At 40.1% G+C, this 20,189-nt stretch overlaps 1 protein-coding gene across 1 annotated transcript in view; it reads left to right on the top strand.

Moving 5' to 3' along the window:
- LOC127651229 (transmembrane 9 superfamily member 2-like) overlaps nt 1–20,189 on the top strand; it is a 62,298-nt gene that overhangs the window by 23,895 nt on the left and 18,214 nt on the right. The window contains exons 2-7 of the mRNA XM_052136969.1: nt 11,792–11,859; nt 13,234–13,327; nt 13,456–13,583; nt 13,713–13,842; nt 14,910–15,034; nt 17,533–17,644. Of these exons, the coding sequence (XP_051992929.1) occupies nt 11,792–11,859; nt 13,234–13,327; nt 13,456–13,583; nt 13,713–13,842; nt 14,910–15,034; nt 17,533–17,644 (657 nt within the window). The remainder of the gene's footprint in view (nt 1–11,791; nt 11,860–13,233; nt 13,328–13,455; nt 13,584–13,712; nt 13,843–14,909; nt 15,035–17,532; nt 17,645–20,189) is intronic.

Genomic DNA, 20,189 nt, shown 5'->3' with positions numbered 1-20,189 from the left:
CCTGGGCCCTAAGGAGAATCCGACGTGTCAGAAATACAGCTGACAGGAACGTGGGTCTCCTTGATGATTTATGTAAGAGGCTACCGCTGTATTGTCCACCCGCACCAAGACATGGCAGCCTCAGGAGGAGGTATTTCAGGGCCAGAAATACAGCCATCAACCCGAGACAGTGACTGTGACAACCGAGCTGACGACCCTCCTATCCCCTTAAGCTGGATGACCACTTAAGGCCGCTACCCCGCCCATCAGGGAGGCGTCTGTTGTTAGACAACAAGATGCACCTAGAGTGGGACCCAAGGCAGAAAACCGGGGTCTGAACCACATAGAAAGGGAACGAAGCCTGAGGCGCGTAACCCTAATTTAGCCTAGGGGTTTTGGCCCTTGGAAGAAAACCCCTGGCTTTTGGCCACAACAAAAACGGTCTCATGAGCAGAAGGTCCAGAGGGATCACCGTGGACGCGGTCGCCCTGAGACCAGGGAATCGTTGATACTGATAACAGTGCAACCTTGACCTAGCCTGACTTTGCTCAGGGTGATCTGAATGGACTCAATACTAGCGGGAGACAGTTGTGCCCGCATTGTGATTGAACTCCATACGATGCCCCGATAGACAGTGTTCTGAGTGGGAGAGAGGACGCTTTTCTTGGCGTTGAGCCTCAACCCCAGAGAAACAGATGAGCTAAGATGATGTCCCTGTGCTGAACTGCCAGTTCCTGGAACTGCGCTAGGATCAGCCAGTCGTCTACATAATTCAGAATGCAGATGCCCCGGAGTCGCAAGGAGCCAGCGCTACATCATGCATTGTGAATGTGCGGGTAAAAAGGGCTAGGCTGAGTGAAAGAACCTGACCCTGGAAGACTTCGCCCCCGGAAGTGAACCTCAGGAACTTTCCATGTTGTGGCAGAACTTCTAAATGAAGTATAGAAATGCATCATAAGATCGATGGTGACCAGCCAAACGAGTTGTAGGGCTTGAGACACGACCGTCTTGACAGGCATCATCTTGGACTTGAACACCCACGGGTAGTTCAAGCTTTAAGATCTAAGCCAGACGCTCACCCTCCATGGGAAACGGGAAGTTATTTATTTAGTGTAATAACCTAACTCTCTCTCTGGAAGGGGAACACATACCATGGCCCCTTTAACCAGGAGATTGAGTTTTTTGTTTTTACAAAAAAAAAAGAAATCCAGTTTACGGTAGTGAGAACATGCCGTTGAAACACGGAAAAGCGGCGAGTGAATTAAATCCTGACACCCTTATAAGACCCACAGAAAAGAATATATCCGGCAGAAGTTTCCACGCTGCCAGGATCTCTGAGATGGGTATTATATTTGAACACTTCCTGTTGAGGGGTTGTCGGGTGTTTCGCGTCCTGAATAAAATGCAGGAACAGCGAAAACACCCAATTTTGACGGAAGCCTCTGCAACCCGAAACACCAAGAGGTGGCGGGAATGGAGGGGCTTTGAGGGGGTACCAGGAGGGGTGAAGTGAAGTGAAGCCCGAGGGGAGCTACCCCCTAATCTAGGCGCAAGACTGTCAGGGTTTTCTCTTACTAGAAACGATAGCCCTGAGGTCTTGCTTCGAGGGCTGGCGAGGGAGGCGAGACTGTCCCCAATCCCTGGGAGGAGGAGCATGACTCGCCACGCTTTGCTTTTGAGACAGGACTGAGGCGGGTCTAAGGCTTGCTCGTCAAGCGCAGAACCCACACTCAGGTCACCCGGGAGGTCATTCTGGTACGCCTGTAAAACAGCATAGTGTGCAGAGCAGCACCAGCCTGACCTGCTGCTTGATAAGCCCTTCCCACTAAAGTGGAGGTTGTCCTACAAGGCTTTGAGGGGAGAGAGGGCTTCTTAAGTGACGATGCCGAGCCCGGCGAGAGAGAGCCCGCAAGCGTCTCTTCGACCGGCGGCATCACTGAATACCCCCGTGCCTCAGCACCCATGATGGTCGAATATAATGAAGTCGAGGGTATGTGAACACGGGAAGAAAATATATATATATATATATATATATATTATTTTATTTTATTTATTTTTTTTTAGGGGTTCCTCCATGAGCGAAAAAGCTCTTCATGGAGGTTATCAAAGAAGGGAAGGGACTCATGAGGCGTTCCCTTTCTTAGACTGGAAGATCAAATCTATCCCCTAATTTGGAGGGTTTGGTGTCTCTTTTTCGCGTGGCCAGTCCAATCTGGCAACCGCTTGAGTAACAACATCGAGCAATTCCTCCGTAGATTTTTTTATCGCGGACGGAAAGCTCGGAGGCGGAAAGGGAATCGCGATCCTCCTCATGATCCGAAGAAGCGTCGGAACGCACTTCGAGATCATGTGAAGGACCAGCTGGGTTTGGGGAGAGAGTGAGAGAAAGGGATCAACCCGTCTCTTGCTCCTCAGCCAAATCCATGCAAGAGCCCCACGAACGATCTTTCTTTTTTCTTTTTCGTGAGTGCTGACTCCCGGAAGCAAGCGAGGCGAGCACGAAGCACTCTGCCTGTTAAAGCAAATCGCAGTGCTCGCACCCGCCCTGCTGCAACGCAGAGCAGCGTGCTCTTACCCCCAAACAAACAGAGCAAAAACTGAAGTGTGTCCTCTTCAGCTATAGAGCAAGAAGAGGGAACACGCACCGTTTATGACTTTCAGTCATTCTCTCTTTTTCTTTCTTTTTTAGAAACATATATATATATATATATATATATATATATATATATATATATATATATATATATATATATATATATATATATATAATATTTTCTAAACAGAAGAGAGAAGAAAAAGAGAACAACGTTCACTGCACACTGCCTAACTGATTCTAACTCCTAACAGAGGAAAGAAAGTTTTGACAGGACACAGAAACAGAATCGCTCTGAAAAAAGAGTTTCTGACGACACCTGCTGACTTATCCATTTAGAGCCTGGCCACAGGTGCATCTAATGATTACATCAACCGAGGCTATAAATTCCAGTCAATGTTCATTGACGTTTTACACACACTATTTGAGCTCGGTTCACAGCTAGAGTTGTTCCCCGTAGCGCTTAGCAGCACAGTATCAAAGTGAAGCTTTTTGTAAAGGGAACAATATAGTAATTTAACTTTTGTAAGACACTTTTAGTGTTCGAAAGGTCATGTGCGAGGAGGCGTGAACGATCATGAATATTGATTGTAATTCACACCTGAGGAGACAAAGACCCCTCCCCTGGGCCTATCACTGAGGAATGTGACAAAGACAATGAATGTGAGGAGACTTAATGATCAAAATCAAGTTTTACATTAAAGAGGTAATCTGACTATACATTTTCTTTACTTAAAGATTTATTTTAGACCTACACTATCGTTTAAAAGAAGTCTCTTCTACTCACCAAGACTGTATTTATTTGATCCAAAATACAGTAAAAACAGTGATGTTGTGTTTTTTTTACAATTTAAAAGAATAGTTTTCTGTTTGAATATATTGTAAAATGCAATTTGTGATCAAAGCTGATTTTCATCATACATGGCATCATAACTGCAGTCTTCAGTGTCTCATGGTCCTTCAGAAATCATTATAATATGATTATTATATGGCATATTTAAAGTGCATTTTACTCATTTACACCTGAACACATATTTGCGAGCACAAGCTTTGTTGATGAAAACGAGGCAGCATAAACACTAGTTAAAATATAATCTAAACATTCATATTATTTTTATATCATATTACATATCATATTTATATCATACTGCATTCAATTTCAATGCCTGCTTTTGCCAAAACAGCATTTAAATGTAACTAAAACTTGCCTAATAGGGCGTATTTCAATACTCTGAATCCTGGCTGGTAAGTCTGGAAACAGTCCCACTAGTAAAATATGTACATGTTTATATAAAATAGCATGTCAACTAATGTAAGTAAAACTAAATTGCTTAACCATCCAAAATTGAATCCTCAGCTGGATCAAGTCATTCTTCAAAATACAAACGTTAATCAGAGTCCCGCTCTTCTGAGGAAAACGTTAACTCTTTGTCACCATCCAGGAGTTTCCTTGCTTGTGTATCTTCCAAACGCACTGAAAAGTGAACGAACTTGATGTTTTTAAGGCACAGTCGGGGGACGTTTACCATTTGCATTGATCGCCTCAGCACATTACCGTATGAATAGCGCCCTCTGCCCGTGGGTGTGATCACATTAGGGATAATTAGCTGAGCCAGGAGAAACTGTACATTGCTTTGTTTCATAGAGATTACATTGCAGGAGAATATTATTTTTAAATTTTAATTGTTTTATTTAAAAGTAGACATTTTAAGCTTTCTTTAGAAATATGTTTCATGTTTGTGTGATAAGTATTCGCTGAGTTTCAGTTTGACTTACATTTTTATGACACTTCAGAAATATGCTTGCGAACACAGATACTGCTGAAAGCTCATTCTTTTTATTTTCTTTATTTAACAAAAGCACAAGGTTTTGTTGTTATTGTGAGTGCACACAAATAGTAGACCCTTTATAGTTTCTAATGTTGTCTTACAATTGTCTGTATGCCCCAAAATGATGGAATATTTTATGTTGTTTCCCCTGTAATTCCGAAAAAATCCAGCAGGACGCACTGGCGCATCCGTCGACCCCAGAGGGTTAAACCTCTGGGGTCGACGGATTTTAGTAGTATATTTTAGTAGTATATTGAGTTTGATTGCCTGTATTTTAGTTATACCGATCCAAAAATGTGTTATAATCACCAAATTTCTAATATCATCCGAAAAAGATGTCGTGTTACACGAATCATGGAGTAAAGGAAGGCTTTCTTGGAAGAACCACAGCATTTTCTTGTTCCCAGACTTTGCAAATTCGACAAGAGAGAAATGTGATTGACTCAAGGAATGCAAGAAACTCTAACATCAACAGAATGTCGCTTGTGCACTGATGTTCCCGGCCAAATGGAGCATAGTTGCTAAGGATGGCCATAAAATATTTACATACCCATTTACATTTACTTGCCCAGCAAGCAGTGTCCTTCACAAAGTCAATGGACTAAGTTATTTTGTGGTACTCATGTTGCCAAGTGGACCGACTCACTGAAAATTCACTTGACCGTGTGAGGAAACTGAGATCCTTTTTTGTTTCTTTTTTGTGCTGGTTCCGTCTAGCGGCTGGAGTTTGTTTTGTGTCAAGTCAATTTTATTTGTTTAGCGCCTTTCACAACACACATCGTTTCAAAGCAGCTTTACAGAATATTAGCATTAACAGACGATAAGAACTGTAATGTCTATAAAGTCGATTAATCATCATTGTGTAATTTAGATAAAATACAAATTTTAATAGTGTTTATAAATAATTAAATGATAATTGTATTAATAACCCCAGTGAGCAAGCTGTAGGCTGACTGTGGCAAGGAACACAAAACTCTATAAGATGTAGATTAATGGAGAAAAATAACCTTGGGAGAAACCAGACTCACTGTGGGGGCCAGTTCCCTCTGGCTAACATTATGAATGTAATGTAAATATTAATTATGTATAGGTAAAATCATGGTTTAAAATTATTAAACTAAGTGATAAGGGTCATTGATTAAACATAGATTGTGTTTGAACTGTAAGATTAATGACCAAAGTCTTTGAAGTCCATCTTGATTAATTGCAGAAGTTCACAGATGCAATTGTCCTTGTTAATTGGCTGATGAAGGCTTTTGTTGGCAATTGTTAGTCTAAGCATTTCATTTCAGGATCGTAGTCCATAAATAGACCGAGGTGATGCAGGTTGGAGTTGGCATAATTTCATCCTCCTGAAGTTTTGTGTAGTTACACTCCTTCGGGACCGTGTTGTGGATGAATCTGCACAGTCTTTATTCTTATTCCTCCTATTGGTTGGAGTTTGTTTTCTAGATTATCTTTTGTTGTGTTATTCTGTCTCACATAATTTGTATAGAAACACCGGATTTGAGCAATCCGACAGCAAAGTTGTTGTGGGGGCTCTCTTAGGCGTATATGGACTGTTTGAGTTTAGAAGACATGTTTTCTTTAGCAATGATAATTACACTGATAAGCATCTACAAATGCTTCAAACAGATTAAAGAAAAATAATGAAGAGCCATTATTGTTTTAGCAGAAATTCAGGGGCAAAGGTTGACTTTGACTAATATTTACTCACCTAACGCTGATGATCAGGGCTTTTTTATATATTTTGAAAGGATGTTGCAAGCCGCTGGTACCCCTCATGATACAATATTGGGAGGAGACTTTAATGTATTGATGGACTCATTGATCATAGTGAGCAAAAGTGTGTAAACCCTCTAAAGTAACATTGATGCTTCACAGGATGTGTAATAATGTTGGTCTTACAGATATTTAGAGACTTTTGAATTAGGGCTGGGATAAACGATTATTTTTTTAACGATTAATCTAGCGATTATTTTTTCGATGCATCGATTAATCTAGCGGTTCATTTTTCCAGTTCGATTTCGATTATCTCCCCATTAATTGACTAATAGCAATTTATACATGTTGATTTACATATCTCAATGAAAAAAAAATGAATTCCTTAACATTGCAATATATGTTTATTGCTCTTAAAATTCCAAAATAAAAGACTATACAAGTGCAAAGTAATGCATTCTTAGTCAGAGTTAGCATTCAATAAAACCTTGAAGCCTTGAAAGCACATCGGCCTAGCGCAATAAAAAAATAAAAAGGTCATCCAAAATACTTGTTTAGAGCAATTGAAAGATTACAGTAACCAATGTAAACTTGAGGGCTTTAAGCTAATACAGAAGTGCTTTTCCAACAAAAAATAAATAAAAATTAACAGCGACAGTGGGAGCCAGCAGCCTGTCATGGCGTCCTTCCTGAACCAACAGAATTGAACATTTATGTTGAAAACACATAGTCCTAGCTTACTGAAAAAAGTGCATCTTTTAATTCTTCATTCACATAAAAATAACAACAACATATAGTAGTAATACACTCTGCCACTCACCTTTTTCTTAAATTCAAAAATAAAATTCAAGTAAAAGTGTACAAGAGCAAAATAATGCATTCTGATGTCTAGCATTCAATAAAAAATTAAAAAGGTCACCCAGCCACACTTTCTTAGAGCTATTGAAAGAATACAGTAACTATTGTAAACTAATACAGACAGTGCTTTTCTAACAAAAAATAAATAATGAAAATAAATATTCAGAATTCAACATTTATGTTGAACATACTGAAAAAAAAGCATCTTCATTCACATGCAAATAACAACTTACACTCTGACACTTTCCTTTCACCTTAAGAATACTGTGCGTGCGTGCGTGCGTGCGGCGCCTCTTCAGGTGCTGGTGCATTGCCGTGGTGCTAGAATGGAAGGCCATCTCCATTTTGCAAAGACGACATATCACGGAATTGTTTCCTTTAATGTAAAAGAATTCCCATACTTTAGAGGAACGAGTGCCTTGCACTTCTGATAGTCTGAGGAGCCACTCGTGTTGCTAATACTCTCGGGCGCCGCCATCTTTGTTTTGGGTCTGACGAATCGATGCGCATATTTTGCGTCAACGTATTTTTTGCGTCGACCCATCTGGTAGGGACTATACATTTTTTTTTCATCATTCCTTAAGATTTACCATCCACTTTCCCTGATCCAGCTAGACGTAAAATTATTGTCAGACATTTTGGCTAACCGTTTAATTAAAGTTATGCTATCTCTTTTTCGTTTTTTTCGGGCCCTTAGCTCTTTTGAAAACATTAGGCGTTTCATCAATATCATGTGGTCAGTGGCGAATGATCAGACTCCAGTCGCTGCCATCTCACTTGACACCGAATAGGCGTTTAGTATGGTAGAATGGGATAATCTTTTTAAGGAGTACTTTTATTGGATGGATTAAGTTATTTCATAGACAGCCGGTAGTGGTGGTACAAACAAAGTTCAGATTATTTTATTCTGGATAGGTGTACCCGGCAGGGTAGTCCTCTTTCATCATTATTGTTCTGTCTTGCCCTGGAACCATTAGCAGCCACAATAAGAAAAGTTGATTTTCCAGGGGTGGTGGTGGGAGGTATGGGTCATAAGCTTTTGTTTTATGCAGATGATATTTTATTATTTGTCTCCAACCCCACTGGATCTATGCCTTGCCTCTGCAGGATTATTAATTCCTTCTCTAAATTCTCAGGATACAGTGTCAATTGGTCTAAATCCGAAGCTTTGGATCTGACAGCGTACTGCCCGTAACTGCTTTTCAGGTGGGCACCTTTCAGTGGCTCAAACGGGGCATTAAGTATTTTATTCCCAGCAAATTTGTGTGATTTCGTTAATTAATTTTGACCCCTTGATAAAAGGTTTTCGAGCGACGTGGGCAGGTGGGCTTTATTACATTTATCTATGATCGGGAAGGTTAATGTTATTAAAATGAATTGTATTCCAAAATTCAACTACCTGCTACAATCTCTCCCTGTAGATGTCCCCCTCTCTTATTTCAAGCAATTTGATAGCATAGCAAAGTCCTTCATTTAGAATGGTAAGCATCCCAGATTACATTTCAATAAGTACATAGGCCAATTGACAAAGGTGGGCTTGGCCTACCCAAAATTTTGTTTTATTATTATGCATTCGGTCTCAGACATTTGGCTCATTGGTCGGTTCCACCTGAGAGAGCCCCTCCCTGGTTTTGTATTGAACAGGAAGTTCTTGCCCCATTTCGCCATTGCAAAGCCTTTCTATTAAACTAACCGGAGAAGTTAAGTTACTCCCCGTTATCTTGCATTTGCACTTTGTATGGACAATAGTGTTCAGATTGTTTAACTCTGACATTTATTTAAATGTTGCATCGAGCATATGGCTGAACCCTAAATTATGTATTAATTAGTCCCCTTTCTGCTGGTCAGAGTGGATTATGAGGGAGGTTAATACAAGAGCCCGGCCGATATGGTATTTTGGAGACCGATACCGATTTTAGATGGGGAAAATTCACCGATTACTAACCTGGTGGCCGTATAGCTTATTTTTAAGCTGGTACGAAAACAGACCGTTTCTATATGGATTGTGCACCGATTTTGCACCAATATGACTATGCAAAGGTACTCAGAATGCTGCTTTCTTAAACAAATATTTTTACCAAATAATATTTTACATTATTATTATACATTTTCAACAAATTCTAGAAATGAACACTGAGAAAATAAAGAATAAATAGCTAAATAAACATCAGTACTGTATGTTCAGTATCCATCAGTTGCTGACCATTTAAATAAAGAATAGATTAAAATGATAGCTAAACAAACACCAGTAGTACTGTTTAGTATCAGTTAAATGCTGACTATTTTAATACTGCCAGTCAATTAAACAAGAAGCATTTACACCTGCCCATGCAAGAGATAAACAGCAGCAGCGGTGTTACACCTTGTTCTGTTATACAACTTCAGGGAAAACTTTCAACATGGAAAACCAGACTTTTAAATATTACATTTTGTAAATGCTTATATTAATTTAATTGCTCGGTTGAAGGGGGTACCAAACTGCAAATCCTGATCAAATCATTTTGGTGAATGCATGTTTACACATTAGCTTCCACTCAACTGACAAGCTATGAAAGTAGCTACAAGCTCGTTATCAAAAGATGGACTTTATTTTCTTTCCTGCATTGCGTCTCACCAACTAGGTAACAACGTAGCATGATACCAACACTCAACAAACACAATTCACCACAACACTGTTGTCTACTGAGCTGCAAAAAGATGCTCTGACAAACTATAGCTGGCTAACATGGCAATTGGATGTGATAAACATGAGTAAAATGGTTGTCAGGGACAGGGTTAATGTTATATTAGTTATATTGAAAAGGGAAAATGATGGGATCATTTTTTATTAACTTTCCAGTATGTATTTCACAAACTAGTTAGCAACCTACCTTGAAAACACCGCTTAAATCTGCACCGCTTCATTCTGCACTGTCGGAGCATGCTCTGCTGGACAAACTTTGCTATGACACCAATTCTAAAGCATTGTTTTCTGCATTATATGTTCTGAATTTTTTTTTTTATATCTGCGCATATTCGCAGATATATCTGTGAAAGGCTAATATCGGCCAATAATATCGGCTGGGCACTAGTTAATACGCTCGGTGACCTATATGAGAGTGGAGTATTGAGATCCTTTTTGGGATTCCCAGATCTCAGTTCTTTAGGCATTTACAGCTGCACCACCTGCTCTTTACTATTTTTGGAAGTAGCATGCAGAGGCAAATACTCTGGGAGTGGTGATTACTGCTTTTGGAAAAGGTCATGAGGCATCAGTGTATTACTCCCTGCTAATTTCTGAATACTCTGGTATGGGGGAAAACTTCAAGTCTACATTTAGTGAAGCAAGGGAGCATCTGATGCATTTTAAGTAGGGATGCACCGGAATTAAAATTCTGGGCCGAAACGAAACTCCAGGATGCACTTGGCCGAAAACCAAAACCTATTTAAAATTGGACAGAAAATATATTAAAACAATATTAAATATTATTCTTCATTCAGTTCTTTAACAATCAAATTTTACAGATTTTATTAACAATTATCCAAATAATGTAAAGTTTTAGAAAACTATTATATGCAAAACAACAGTGAGTTAATGAACAGCTAGCATCTTTCAAAAAGTTTAAATATGCAAGTCTTTTTAATTAAAACAACAGGCAAAACACAGAATGGCAGAGGGCCTCTACTCTGTTTATGTAAACGTATGTCTTCTTTAGGTGAAAATTATTGTGCAAAACAACAGTGCATGACAGCAGTAACAGAACTAAATCCAACCTCAGAGTGTAAACAGATGTATCCTCAAGTGATGCAGGGCTACACAAATTTTAATGTAATTGCTATACACATCATATTGGACCGCATTCTATTTAAGTACAAGTGACAGGCTTCAAGAACAAAAGTTGCTAAACTTTCTGACAGTCTCTCCTGTCAGAACGCTCAACAAGAACATGAGATTCTGCACTGAACAGTCTCACACTCTCTGTGCTAGTGCTTGGAGCAGATAAATACCTGTGTGCAATCCGAGCAAGCAAAGGAAAGCGGCCTTTGTTTATGTGACTGTAGTCAAGGGGATTGTCGCTTCTGGCAATGGATAGTTCAGCTAGATACGTCTCAAGTTGTGGTGTAGCTGCACTAGTTGTGGCTCTTCTGTGGATCGGGGCACTTTCCTGTAGAATCTCTTGCTGTACTCTGTATATATATCTCTTGAAATTTCTGCTGAACAAACACTACAGATCGCAAATTTGATGTCCTTATCAGAAAGAAGAATTTCCACACCGCTGACATGATCAGCCTTTGTTGGGTAACGCTGTGATAAGGGCTAGATCGATCCAGTATGAAATCTGAGCACTGAGGGGCGGGGCGAGGATGTATATATTTTCGGCCTTTTTTCTCTTTCAGCCAAAATTTCGGTGCCTCCCTGATTTTAAGATTTTACATTGATTCTATTGGACACCCCCTCTAGATTGTATAGGCTTGGTCTTAAAGACACCTACCGGCTGGCAATGCTAATAAGAAGACGGGGACACAACCCATGTTTTTTGGTGGTGTGTTAAGATCCAAGAATTTTGGTTGAGTGTTCAGAGACTCTGTATCTTAGGAGATGGGGCGGTCATTAATATAGGGGATAGACATTTAAAAAGTTGGGTCCTAGCCAGAGTTATGATCGGCAGACTGATCATTCTCAGGATGTAAGTCAGCTTAATGTATATAATTTGATTCTGTATTTTATGTTCTGTTTATTTGTTTTATTCAATAAAATTGTTAATAACAAAAAAATACTGTGGACATATCTACACTGGTATATAACCTTTGTCTTTCTTCTTTTTGACAGTCAGTCATTGAGCTGTTTGTGAACAGGCTGGATTCTGTGGAGTCTGTTTTGCCCTATGAATATACAGCGTGAGTATTGCCAGACATACGTTATAACCGGGGCACCTGTGCTACACCATTTTGAAGAATAACACTGAAAAAATGTACTCTTTCACACAGGAGTCACACCAGGCTGTGCTTGTGCATGGTGTTAGTCACTGTCAAACCTTATATAGGTTTTGCAGGACTAACTATATTTTGCCTTGAACTTTACAATAATAAGTGGAAAATCTGAAAAGGCTGAAATAGAGCAGGGTTTTGAAAAGGTGGTAGAGAGAGGGCTCATGAGGAGGATGGAGAGGGAGGGAATAAAAGTTTGAATGGGGATATTTGTCTGCACACTGAAGAATAACACAGGCCTTTCAGTCAAACCATGTACAGTGTAATGTAATGGAGGCAGAAATGTTTTACTCTTCCTCAGAAGACATTCAATATGCACTGCATACCTTGCTCTATGTGCTCAAACCCCTATGGGTGTCCTGTCTGCATAATTACCCATATAAGAGCTTTCAATTAATTTAAAACTTTTTTTAATGACAAAAACACGCAAAAAATGTAAAAACGTTTTGCTCAAGGTAACTTGGCCCCCTGTTTAGCCAAAATGACCATCGTTATGTTTGAAGGAAAAAGGGTGAAGCTTGCAAGCCGAAGAACACCATCCCAACCATAAGGGAGGGAGGGGGGGCAGCATTGTGTTGTGGGGGTACTTTGCTGCAGGAGGGACTGGTGCACTTCACAAAATAGATGGCATCATCTCTCATCTTGGAAAATGATGTGGATAGTTGAAGCAGCATCTCAAGACATCAGTCAGGTTACATTTCGGTCTCAAATTGGTCTTACCATAAATAGTTACTAATATAAATTGCACAACCCTTTTTTTTTCTTTATGTAGAATTGGAGTGGTGTGAATATTAACTAAAGAAGTTTACAGATGTATAAAGTAAATATATTAAATGTAATATAGTAATTAAAATAAAATCTGAGCGTGGTATTAATGGCTGTTTCCAGAACACTTTTTCAAGGTTAGATTGATTGCTACGGGCAATAAAGGAAGATATAAAGGAGTGACAGGCAAAGGTTTTACAATCAGTGTAAACATTTGTCAGATCACCTGCAGTGATAAAATATTAAAGAATAAACCCATCTCTGAAGAGCTCTTTGGCATTTCCTCCATTGTAAATGATTTGGGTTAAACTGTCATGCCTTGAAAGTGGATATTTTATTAGGTTCTGTTAGAAGTTTTTAGTTTTTTTTGGTGTATGAGGGTATATTCTGTATTCTTAGAACATATGTGTAAGGCACATTCCTTGTGTGTGTGGTTTTGATGGTTTGGTGTGACCTGAAAGCTTATTACAATCTAGTACCCTTTTTTTCCCTTACCTTTTCTTATCTTTACTCTATCAGGTTTGATTTTTGCGCTGATCATGCTGAGAAACGTCCATCTGAGAACTTGGGTCAGGTGCTGTTTGGAGAGAGAATTGAGCCGTCCCCATATAAGGTACATCTTGTATACATTAACGCTCTATCTCTCTGTCCTCTTTGCTGATTATGGCACATTGCACTAACATGATTCTATTTATCATTGCTTTTTAATTCAGTATCCAGAGCTTGTTTTTTTCCTTCTAGTTTTACTTCAAGATTAACGAGGAGTGCAAGAGTGTGTGCATTAAACCTTACAACACAGAAAAATCTGAAGATAAAGCAAAACTGGACTTCTTTAAGAAGGGCATGCTCCTTAATTACCAACACCACTGGTGAGGCAGTTACTCAGTCATCCAACTGCAAAAACACATAGTGTCTCATCACTTTTATTTGCCCTAACAGTATGTGTGTTACAATTAGTTGTTCTGTGTACCCTGTGTGATGTAAACTGTTTCTCTCAGGATTATTGATAATATGCCAGTGACCTGGTGTTATGATGTAGAGGACAATCAGAAGTTCTGTAATCCCGGCTTCCCCGTTGGCTGCTACATCACAGAGACAGGGCGGGCCAAAGATGCCTGTGTGGTCAATGTGAGTAAAACGAACACTTCAAAACGTAATACTTTTTAAGCAATTGTTCACTCAAAAATGATAATTCTGTTACTATTTACTTCATATTGTTCCAAACCCATGACTTTGTTTTATTTTGCAAAACACAAAAGGAAATATTTTAAGGAATGTTGTGATCACTAATTTACATACAATAGCAGTTGATTGTGCCTCACTTTAAAGTTCTTTAAAGCTTTAAATTTAGGTCTTTATTAATTAAGATAAAATGTTTTTTTACTCATGTATACTGAGCCCTAAGGATGGGACGATATGTTTATCTCATGATTAGCTCGATATACGATAAGAGGTTCACGATTAGATATAATCTTGATTCGATGTAACACTTAAATTACAAAATATTACAGATTTATTAATTTATTTCTGAAAAATGTTTGAGCAAAATGCACATTATAATTTCTTATACTTTGCTGTATAAGAAAAGTTCACAAACAAATAAGCTTTCAAAAATATTCAGAAATTCAGTATTGTCCCTTCCCTACTGAGCCTAAATCAATTATGGTGTCATGTCAATAACATCAAATGTTATTGGTTCTTGTGTGTCATGATTAAATATCATTATGTCATTATTTCACAAGAAAAGATTATATTTAATGTTATTTACATGTCGATGTACTTCATTTGGGCATTTGATTTGATCAATGATTTAATTTAAAGAGAATAATATGTTAAATTCCAGGCTGTTCATCATATAAAGTGAATGCATGCCCTCAGAAGACTTTGATTAAGATCTCTTAAGTCTCATGGACTTACTTTCATAACACTTTTGGGTGCTTTTTTAAAGCTTTAAAGTGTGGCAGGCACTATCCACTGCTAATGTGATAATTCAGCGATCGCCACACATTTTAAAATACAGCCTTTTGTATTCTGCAGAAAAAAGAAAATCATATGGGTTTGGAACAACATGAGGGTGAGTGTTCTAATGAGAGAATTATAATTTTTGTGTGAACTATTCCTTTAAACAAAGCTTCATAAACTGCATGTTATGTTGAACACAGCTGTTACATTTTTAAACATAATTTTTCATGCAGGCTGACTTCAATGACAAAGACACCTTCTACATCTTCAACCACATGGACATCACAATCTTCTACCATGTGGTGGAGAACGAGGCTGCTGGTGCCAGACTGGTCGCGGCTAAATTAGAGCCTAAAAGGTATACAAGGCACTATAAATGCTTATTTACATTCAACAGGAGTGATCCCAAAACCTTCTAGCTGTATGAAAGAATATAGAGCAGATTGTTGTTTTACTGATCTTTAGCCCAAAGTTTCAGACTGTTTATTTATCTTTACATTGGCAAACATAGATCTAAACAATGTTTAAACTGAACATGACTCCAGCTCCATGTAGCAAATAACCAATCCCAGGTAAACAAGACAAGCAGTCCAACCAATAAACAGGCAACAGAAAAAGGCACAGTTTAGCCATTTAACAGCATGACTATGTTGGTATTTGACATGAAATGTCAAGCAGTGACAGGAATAGAACTATTTTAAATTCTATATATAAGCAGTATATTCTCTCTCTGTGTGTGTGTGTGTGTGTGTGTGTGTGTGTGTGTGTGTGTGTGTGTGTGTGTGTGTGTGTGTGTGTGTGTGTCTGTGTGTGTGTGTGTGTGTGTGTGTGTGTGTGTGTGTGTGTGTTAATTTTTTGCATCAAATTGTGATTAATTGATTTAGATTAATCTAATATCAATTGAGGCTATATAGAACATTTTAACTTTTAAAAATGAATTGTCATATAGGAGTGAATTCAATTGGTGGAAACCTGACCATTGTCAACAAGTAAAATTTACTTGTAAATTAAAACTTAGTCTTGATGTTGAAAAAAGTTTAGTTACGTTTATTGCCATTTGCCCATTTAAAGAAAATGTTATTTAAAATGTACAAATTTTAAGGTTTTAACAAATCTAATTCTTCCACACTGCCCCTTTTTAAAAAAAAAAAAAGATAGGTACTGTGACATTAAAGGAATAGTTCACCCAAAAATGAAAGTTCAATAAAATGCAAGTGAATGGAGAATTCTCTTTTGAAGCTCCAAAAAGACACAGACAGTCAGCAAAAATGTCATTTACAAGACTACAATGGTTACATTTATGTCTTCTAAAGCGACATGATCACTTTTTGTGCGAAAATAGATCAATATTTAAGTACTTTTCAGTGAGGGTAAGCTTTACGAGAGGGTGGAGTCCAAGCAGTCTCTGTGTGACTTATTCCGTTGCCTTGATACAGAAGTAATCTCAAGTTCTCCACTCAGTTGAGTCATCCAGGATAAGCACAAATGCACCATTGTGAGTAAAGAAACAGATAAATACAGATCTAATCCAAAACCAACCAAAACACTGTACAGCGTTCCTCCTCACTTGTGAACTGCTGTGATGCCTGTACCTCATTTCTTGCATGTTTCAAATGCCAATACGATTACGCCACACCTGTGTACCGCCACTGACCTGAAGCATGATTTAGAGTTTAAAAGGTACTCTGTTTTTGCACCAAAAGTGATTGTGTCTCTTTAGAAGACATTAAGTCATATGGATGACGTTTATGCTGACTTTTTGGAGCTTCAAAAGAGAAATCTCCATTCATTTGCATTTTAAGGTCCTACTGAGCTAAGATATTTTTCTTCAAATGTGTTCTGGTGAAGAAAGAAAGTCATACACACCTGGGATATCATGAGAGAATTTTCATTTTTGGGTGAACTATCCCTTTAATTGTGAAAAGCATATATAATATAATTCCTGAATTGACAACCGTCAAACCGACAGTGGCCCGCAGTCAATTTTATATATTTAGAGAGCATAAACATTCGCTTTGGCTGCCCTGCCAACAACGCTATCGAAAATTCGGGGACGGTCTGACGTATTCAAATAGGCGGCAACGTTCGTTCAGTGCTTGGTTTTGTGAACTATATTTAAAGGGGCCACAAAACATCCAGATATGTCGACCGGTATCTTTTTGACGACATATCATAAGTAGTGTATATCCTCATGAAATATTATTATATAAACCATAATATCCACTTCATCAACTCACCTGGCACACTAACAAATTCAGACACCTTTGTCCACTCATCGTTTTTAAAATTTTATTAATATCCCTGTAAGCAAACGGGGACAGATCAAATATTACGGGAAAACCCGCCACGGCAATAATCAGTTTCTCCTCCATGTAATGTTTGGTGGGAACCAAAGTTTACACGGTTGTGTTCTCTAGACTTCGCTAGAGCGGAGCACTTCTATACTCCAATAGGTTGCCGCCGAACCATGTCAAAACTCATTACCATAATGTTGGCTGCACTTGAACTTTCCTCTAACGCCCACAATGCCAAAGACTCTGTGCCGCTTCTCGCCACGAGAGACGATTGCTGTCATAGAAAATGAATGACTTCCGGTCGATTTGACGCTCTCGACGCCTTTGGTCTGAATGCACGGTAATGCTGTCACAAAGACAGGTGTTATATTTAATGCCACCTATTTGAATGATACATTTTAGGAAATAAGGACATTTTTTGTCATTTAATTAAAAACTTACTGCACCTTTAATGTCAAATGTTAAATGTTAGTTTTGAACTTGACAAACTGAATATGCATGAGAGAATATTGGTATTCATATATAAATGTGGACTTTCTTTGATGTTTTTGTCTGTTTAAAGTTTTAAGCATAGTAATGTGGAAAAGCCAGACTGCACAGGGCCTCCCATGAGCCTGAGCAACAAGTTTACTGGAGAGATCAAGATTCCCTATACATACTCAGTAAAGTTTGTGGTCAGTCCCCTTTAACTGGTCTTTCTTTCTTTCTTTCTTTCTTTCTTTCATTCTTTTGTGTTTTTTTTCCCTGAAATATTAAGGTATACGAAACCCTTCAAAAAGCAATAGTACTAAGCATTTAATAACATGTAGAGTATATAGTATAATATATTTTAAATGTAAGATTGTATTCAATAAAATTATCTAACTACAATACTTTTGACACAAACTAACAATGACCTATACTTTTACAGCACAGAGTTGGAAGTCAGGCACCTTAGACAAACACATTTAAACTCAGATTTTCACAATTCCTGACATTTAATCGTAGAAAACATTCTGTGAAGCTTTCCACTTATGAAGACACGGGAACTAGCGTCAGCTTCGAGGTAAGATTTTTTAATTATACACTTTCCGTTCGATACACAATCGTATAACACACGTTGTTTTAGTTGCTACTCTGGGTGTAGGCACTCTCCCTCTCGAGGCTCTGTGGCTGCTGCTCTTTTATGCCGCTCTCCTCATGCTTACTGCAATTAGACACAGGTGTTAGACATAATTTAGCTCAGGTGTAAGCGCCCTTACCGCTTTTCTCTCCCGGACGGGCGCTTGACCACGCCCCCGCTGCCACATACCCCCACCGCCCGACTCAGGCCGGGGCGTCATCCGGCCTGCCTACCACTCCCCCCCCATTTCTGGAGAGGAAGTCAGCGGCAGCCATCTGCACCCCCGGTCTGTGGATCACCTTGAATTTAAAAGGCTGGAGAGCCAGATACCAACGGGTGATCCGGGCGTTAGCATCCTTCACGCGGTGAAGCCACTGGAGTGGGGCGTGGTCCGAACAGAGGGTGAAGGCCCGCCCCAGCAGGTAGTAACGGAGTGTGAGGACCGCCCACTTGATGGCCAGACACTCCTTCTCCACGGTGCTGTACTTGGTCTCCCTCAAGGAGAGCTTCCGGCTGATGTACAGCACCGGGCGCTCCTCCCCCTCCACCACCTGCAAGAGTACGGCCCCCAAGCCTCTGTCTGAAGCGTCCGTCTGCAACACAAAAGGGAGAGAGAAGTCAGGTGCATGCAAAAGCGGCCCCCACAAAGTGCAGCTTTAATCTGTGTAAACGCCTGTTGGCACTGCTCTGACCATTGGACCGGATCTGGAGCCCCCTTTTTAGTGAGGTCAGTCAGCGGGCTGGTGACATCCGAATAATTAGGCACAAATCTTCTGTAATAGCCAGCCAGCCCCAGGAACTGCCTCACCCCCTTTTTGGTCTTGGGTCTAGGGCAAGTCGCAATCGCCGCGGTGTTGTCAATTTGGGGACGCACCTGGCCATGGCCCAAGTGGAACCCCAGATACCGTACCTCCACACGCCCAACCGCGCACTTTTTCGGGTTTGCCGTGAGCCCCGCCCGCCGCAGCGATCTCAGGACGGCCCTTAGATGTTGCATGTGCCGCTGCCAATCATTGCTATAAATGATGATATCGTCTAGATAGGCAGCGGCGTAAGCAGTATGCGGTCTGAGGATCCTATCCATGAGACGCTGAAACGTGGCTGGTGCCCCGAACAAACCGAAAGGAAGCGTCACGAATTGGTGTAATCCGAACGGCGTTTTGAAGGCCGTTTTTTCACGGGATATTGGTGTCAAGGGGATCTGCCAATAACCCTTCGTTAGATCCAAGGTCGAATAAAATCGAGCCGTACCTAACCGATCGAGCAGTTCATCAACACGGGGCATTGGGTACGCGTCAAATTTAGACACCGCGTTGACTTTCCTATAATCCACACAGAAACGTACAGACCCATCGCTCTTGGGAACAAGGACGACCGGGCTGGACCAATCGCTGTGGGACTCTTCTATTACTCCCATCTCAAGCATCGTGTCCAATTCTTCTCGAACTACTTTCTTTTTGTGTTTGGGCAAGCGATAGGGGCAGCAACGTACCACCACGCCCGGCTCGGTCTCGATATGGTGATGTATGATGTTTGTGCGGCCCGGTAGAGGAGAAAACACGTCTGCAAACTCTTTTTGTAATTCGGAAACCTCTGCGAGTTGGCGCGGTGAGAGGTGGTCTCCACAAGGAACCGGGGTGTTGAGATTGCGGGCTTTGTTTACCTCCGGTCCGAGCTCCGCCTTCTCCGGAACTACCGTTGCCAACGTCACGGAGGCCGCCTCTTCTCTCCACAATTTCAGGAGGTTGAGGTGATATATTTGACGCGCGCCCCCTCTATCGGTACGTTTAACCTCATAATCGAGATCCCCTACTCGTCGTGTGACCTCAAAGGGTCCTTGCCACTTGGCGAGTAATTTAGAGTTCGATGTTGGGAGTAATACAAGCACTTTATCTCCCGGTGCGAATTCCCGTAGCTGAGCACCCCTGTCATACAGCCGGCGTTGACGTTCTTGAGCCTGGAGCAAATTCTCCTGTGTTAATTTCCCCAGTGTGTGGAGTTTTGCTCTAAGATCAAGAACGTATTGAATTTCGTTTTTACTATTAGAAGGTCCCTCCTCCCAAGCTTCGCGGATGACGTCGAGGACCCCGCGTGGCGTCGCCCGTACAGCAGCTCAA

This window comes from Xyrauchen texanus, chromosome 11 (assembly GCF_025860055.1).
Source record: "Xyrauchen texanus isolate HMW12.3.18 chromosome 11, RBS_HiC_50CHRs, whole genome shotgun sequence".
Lineage (NCBI taxonomy): Eukaryota > Metazoa > Chordata > Actinopteri > Cypriniformes > Catostomidae > Xyrauchen > Xyrauchen texanus.
This window is presented reverse-complemented; position numbering and strand designations above follow the sequence as displayed.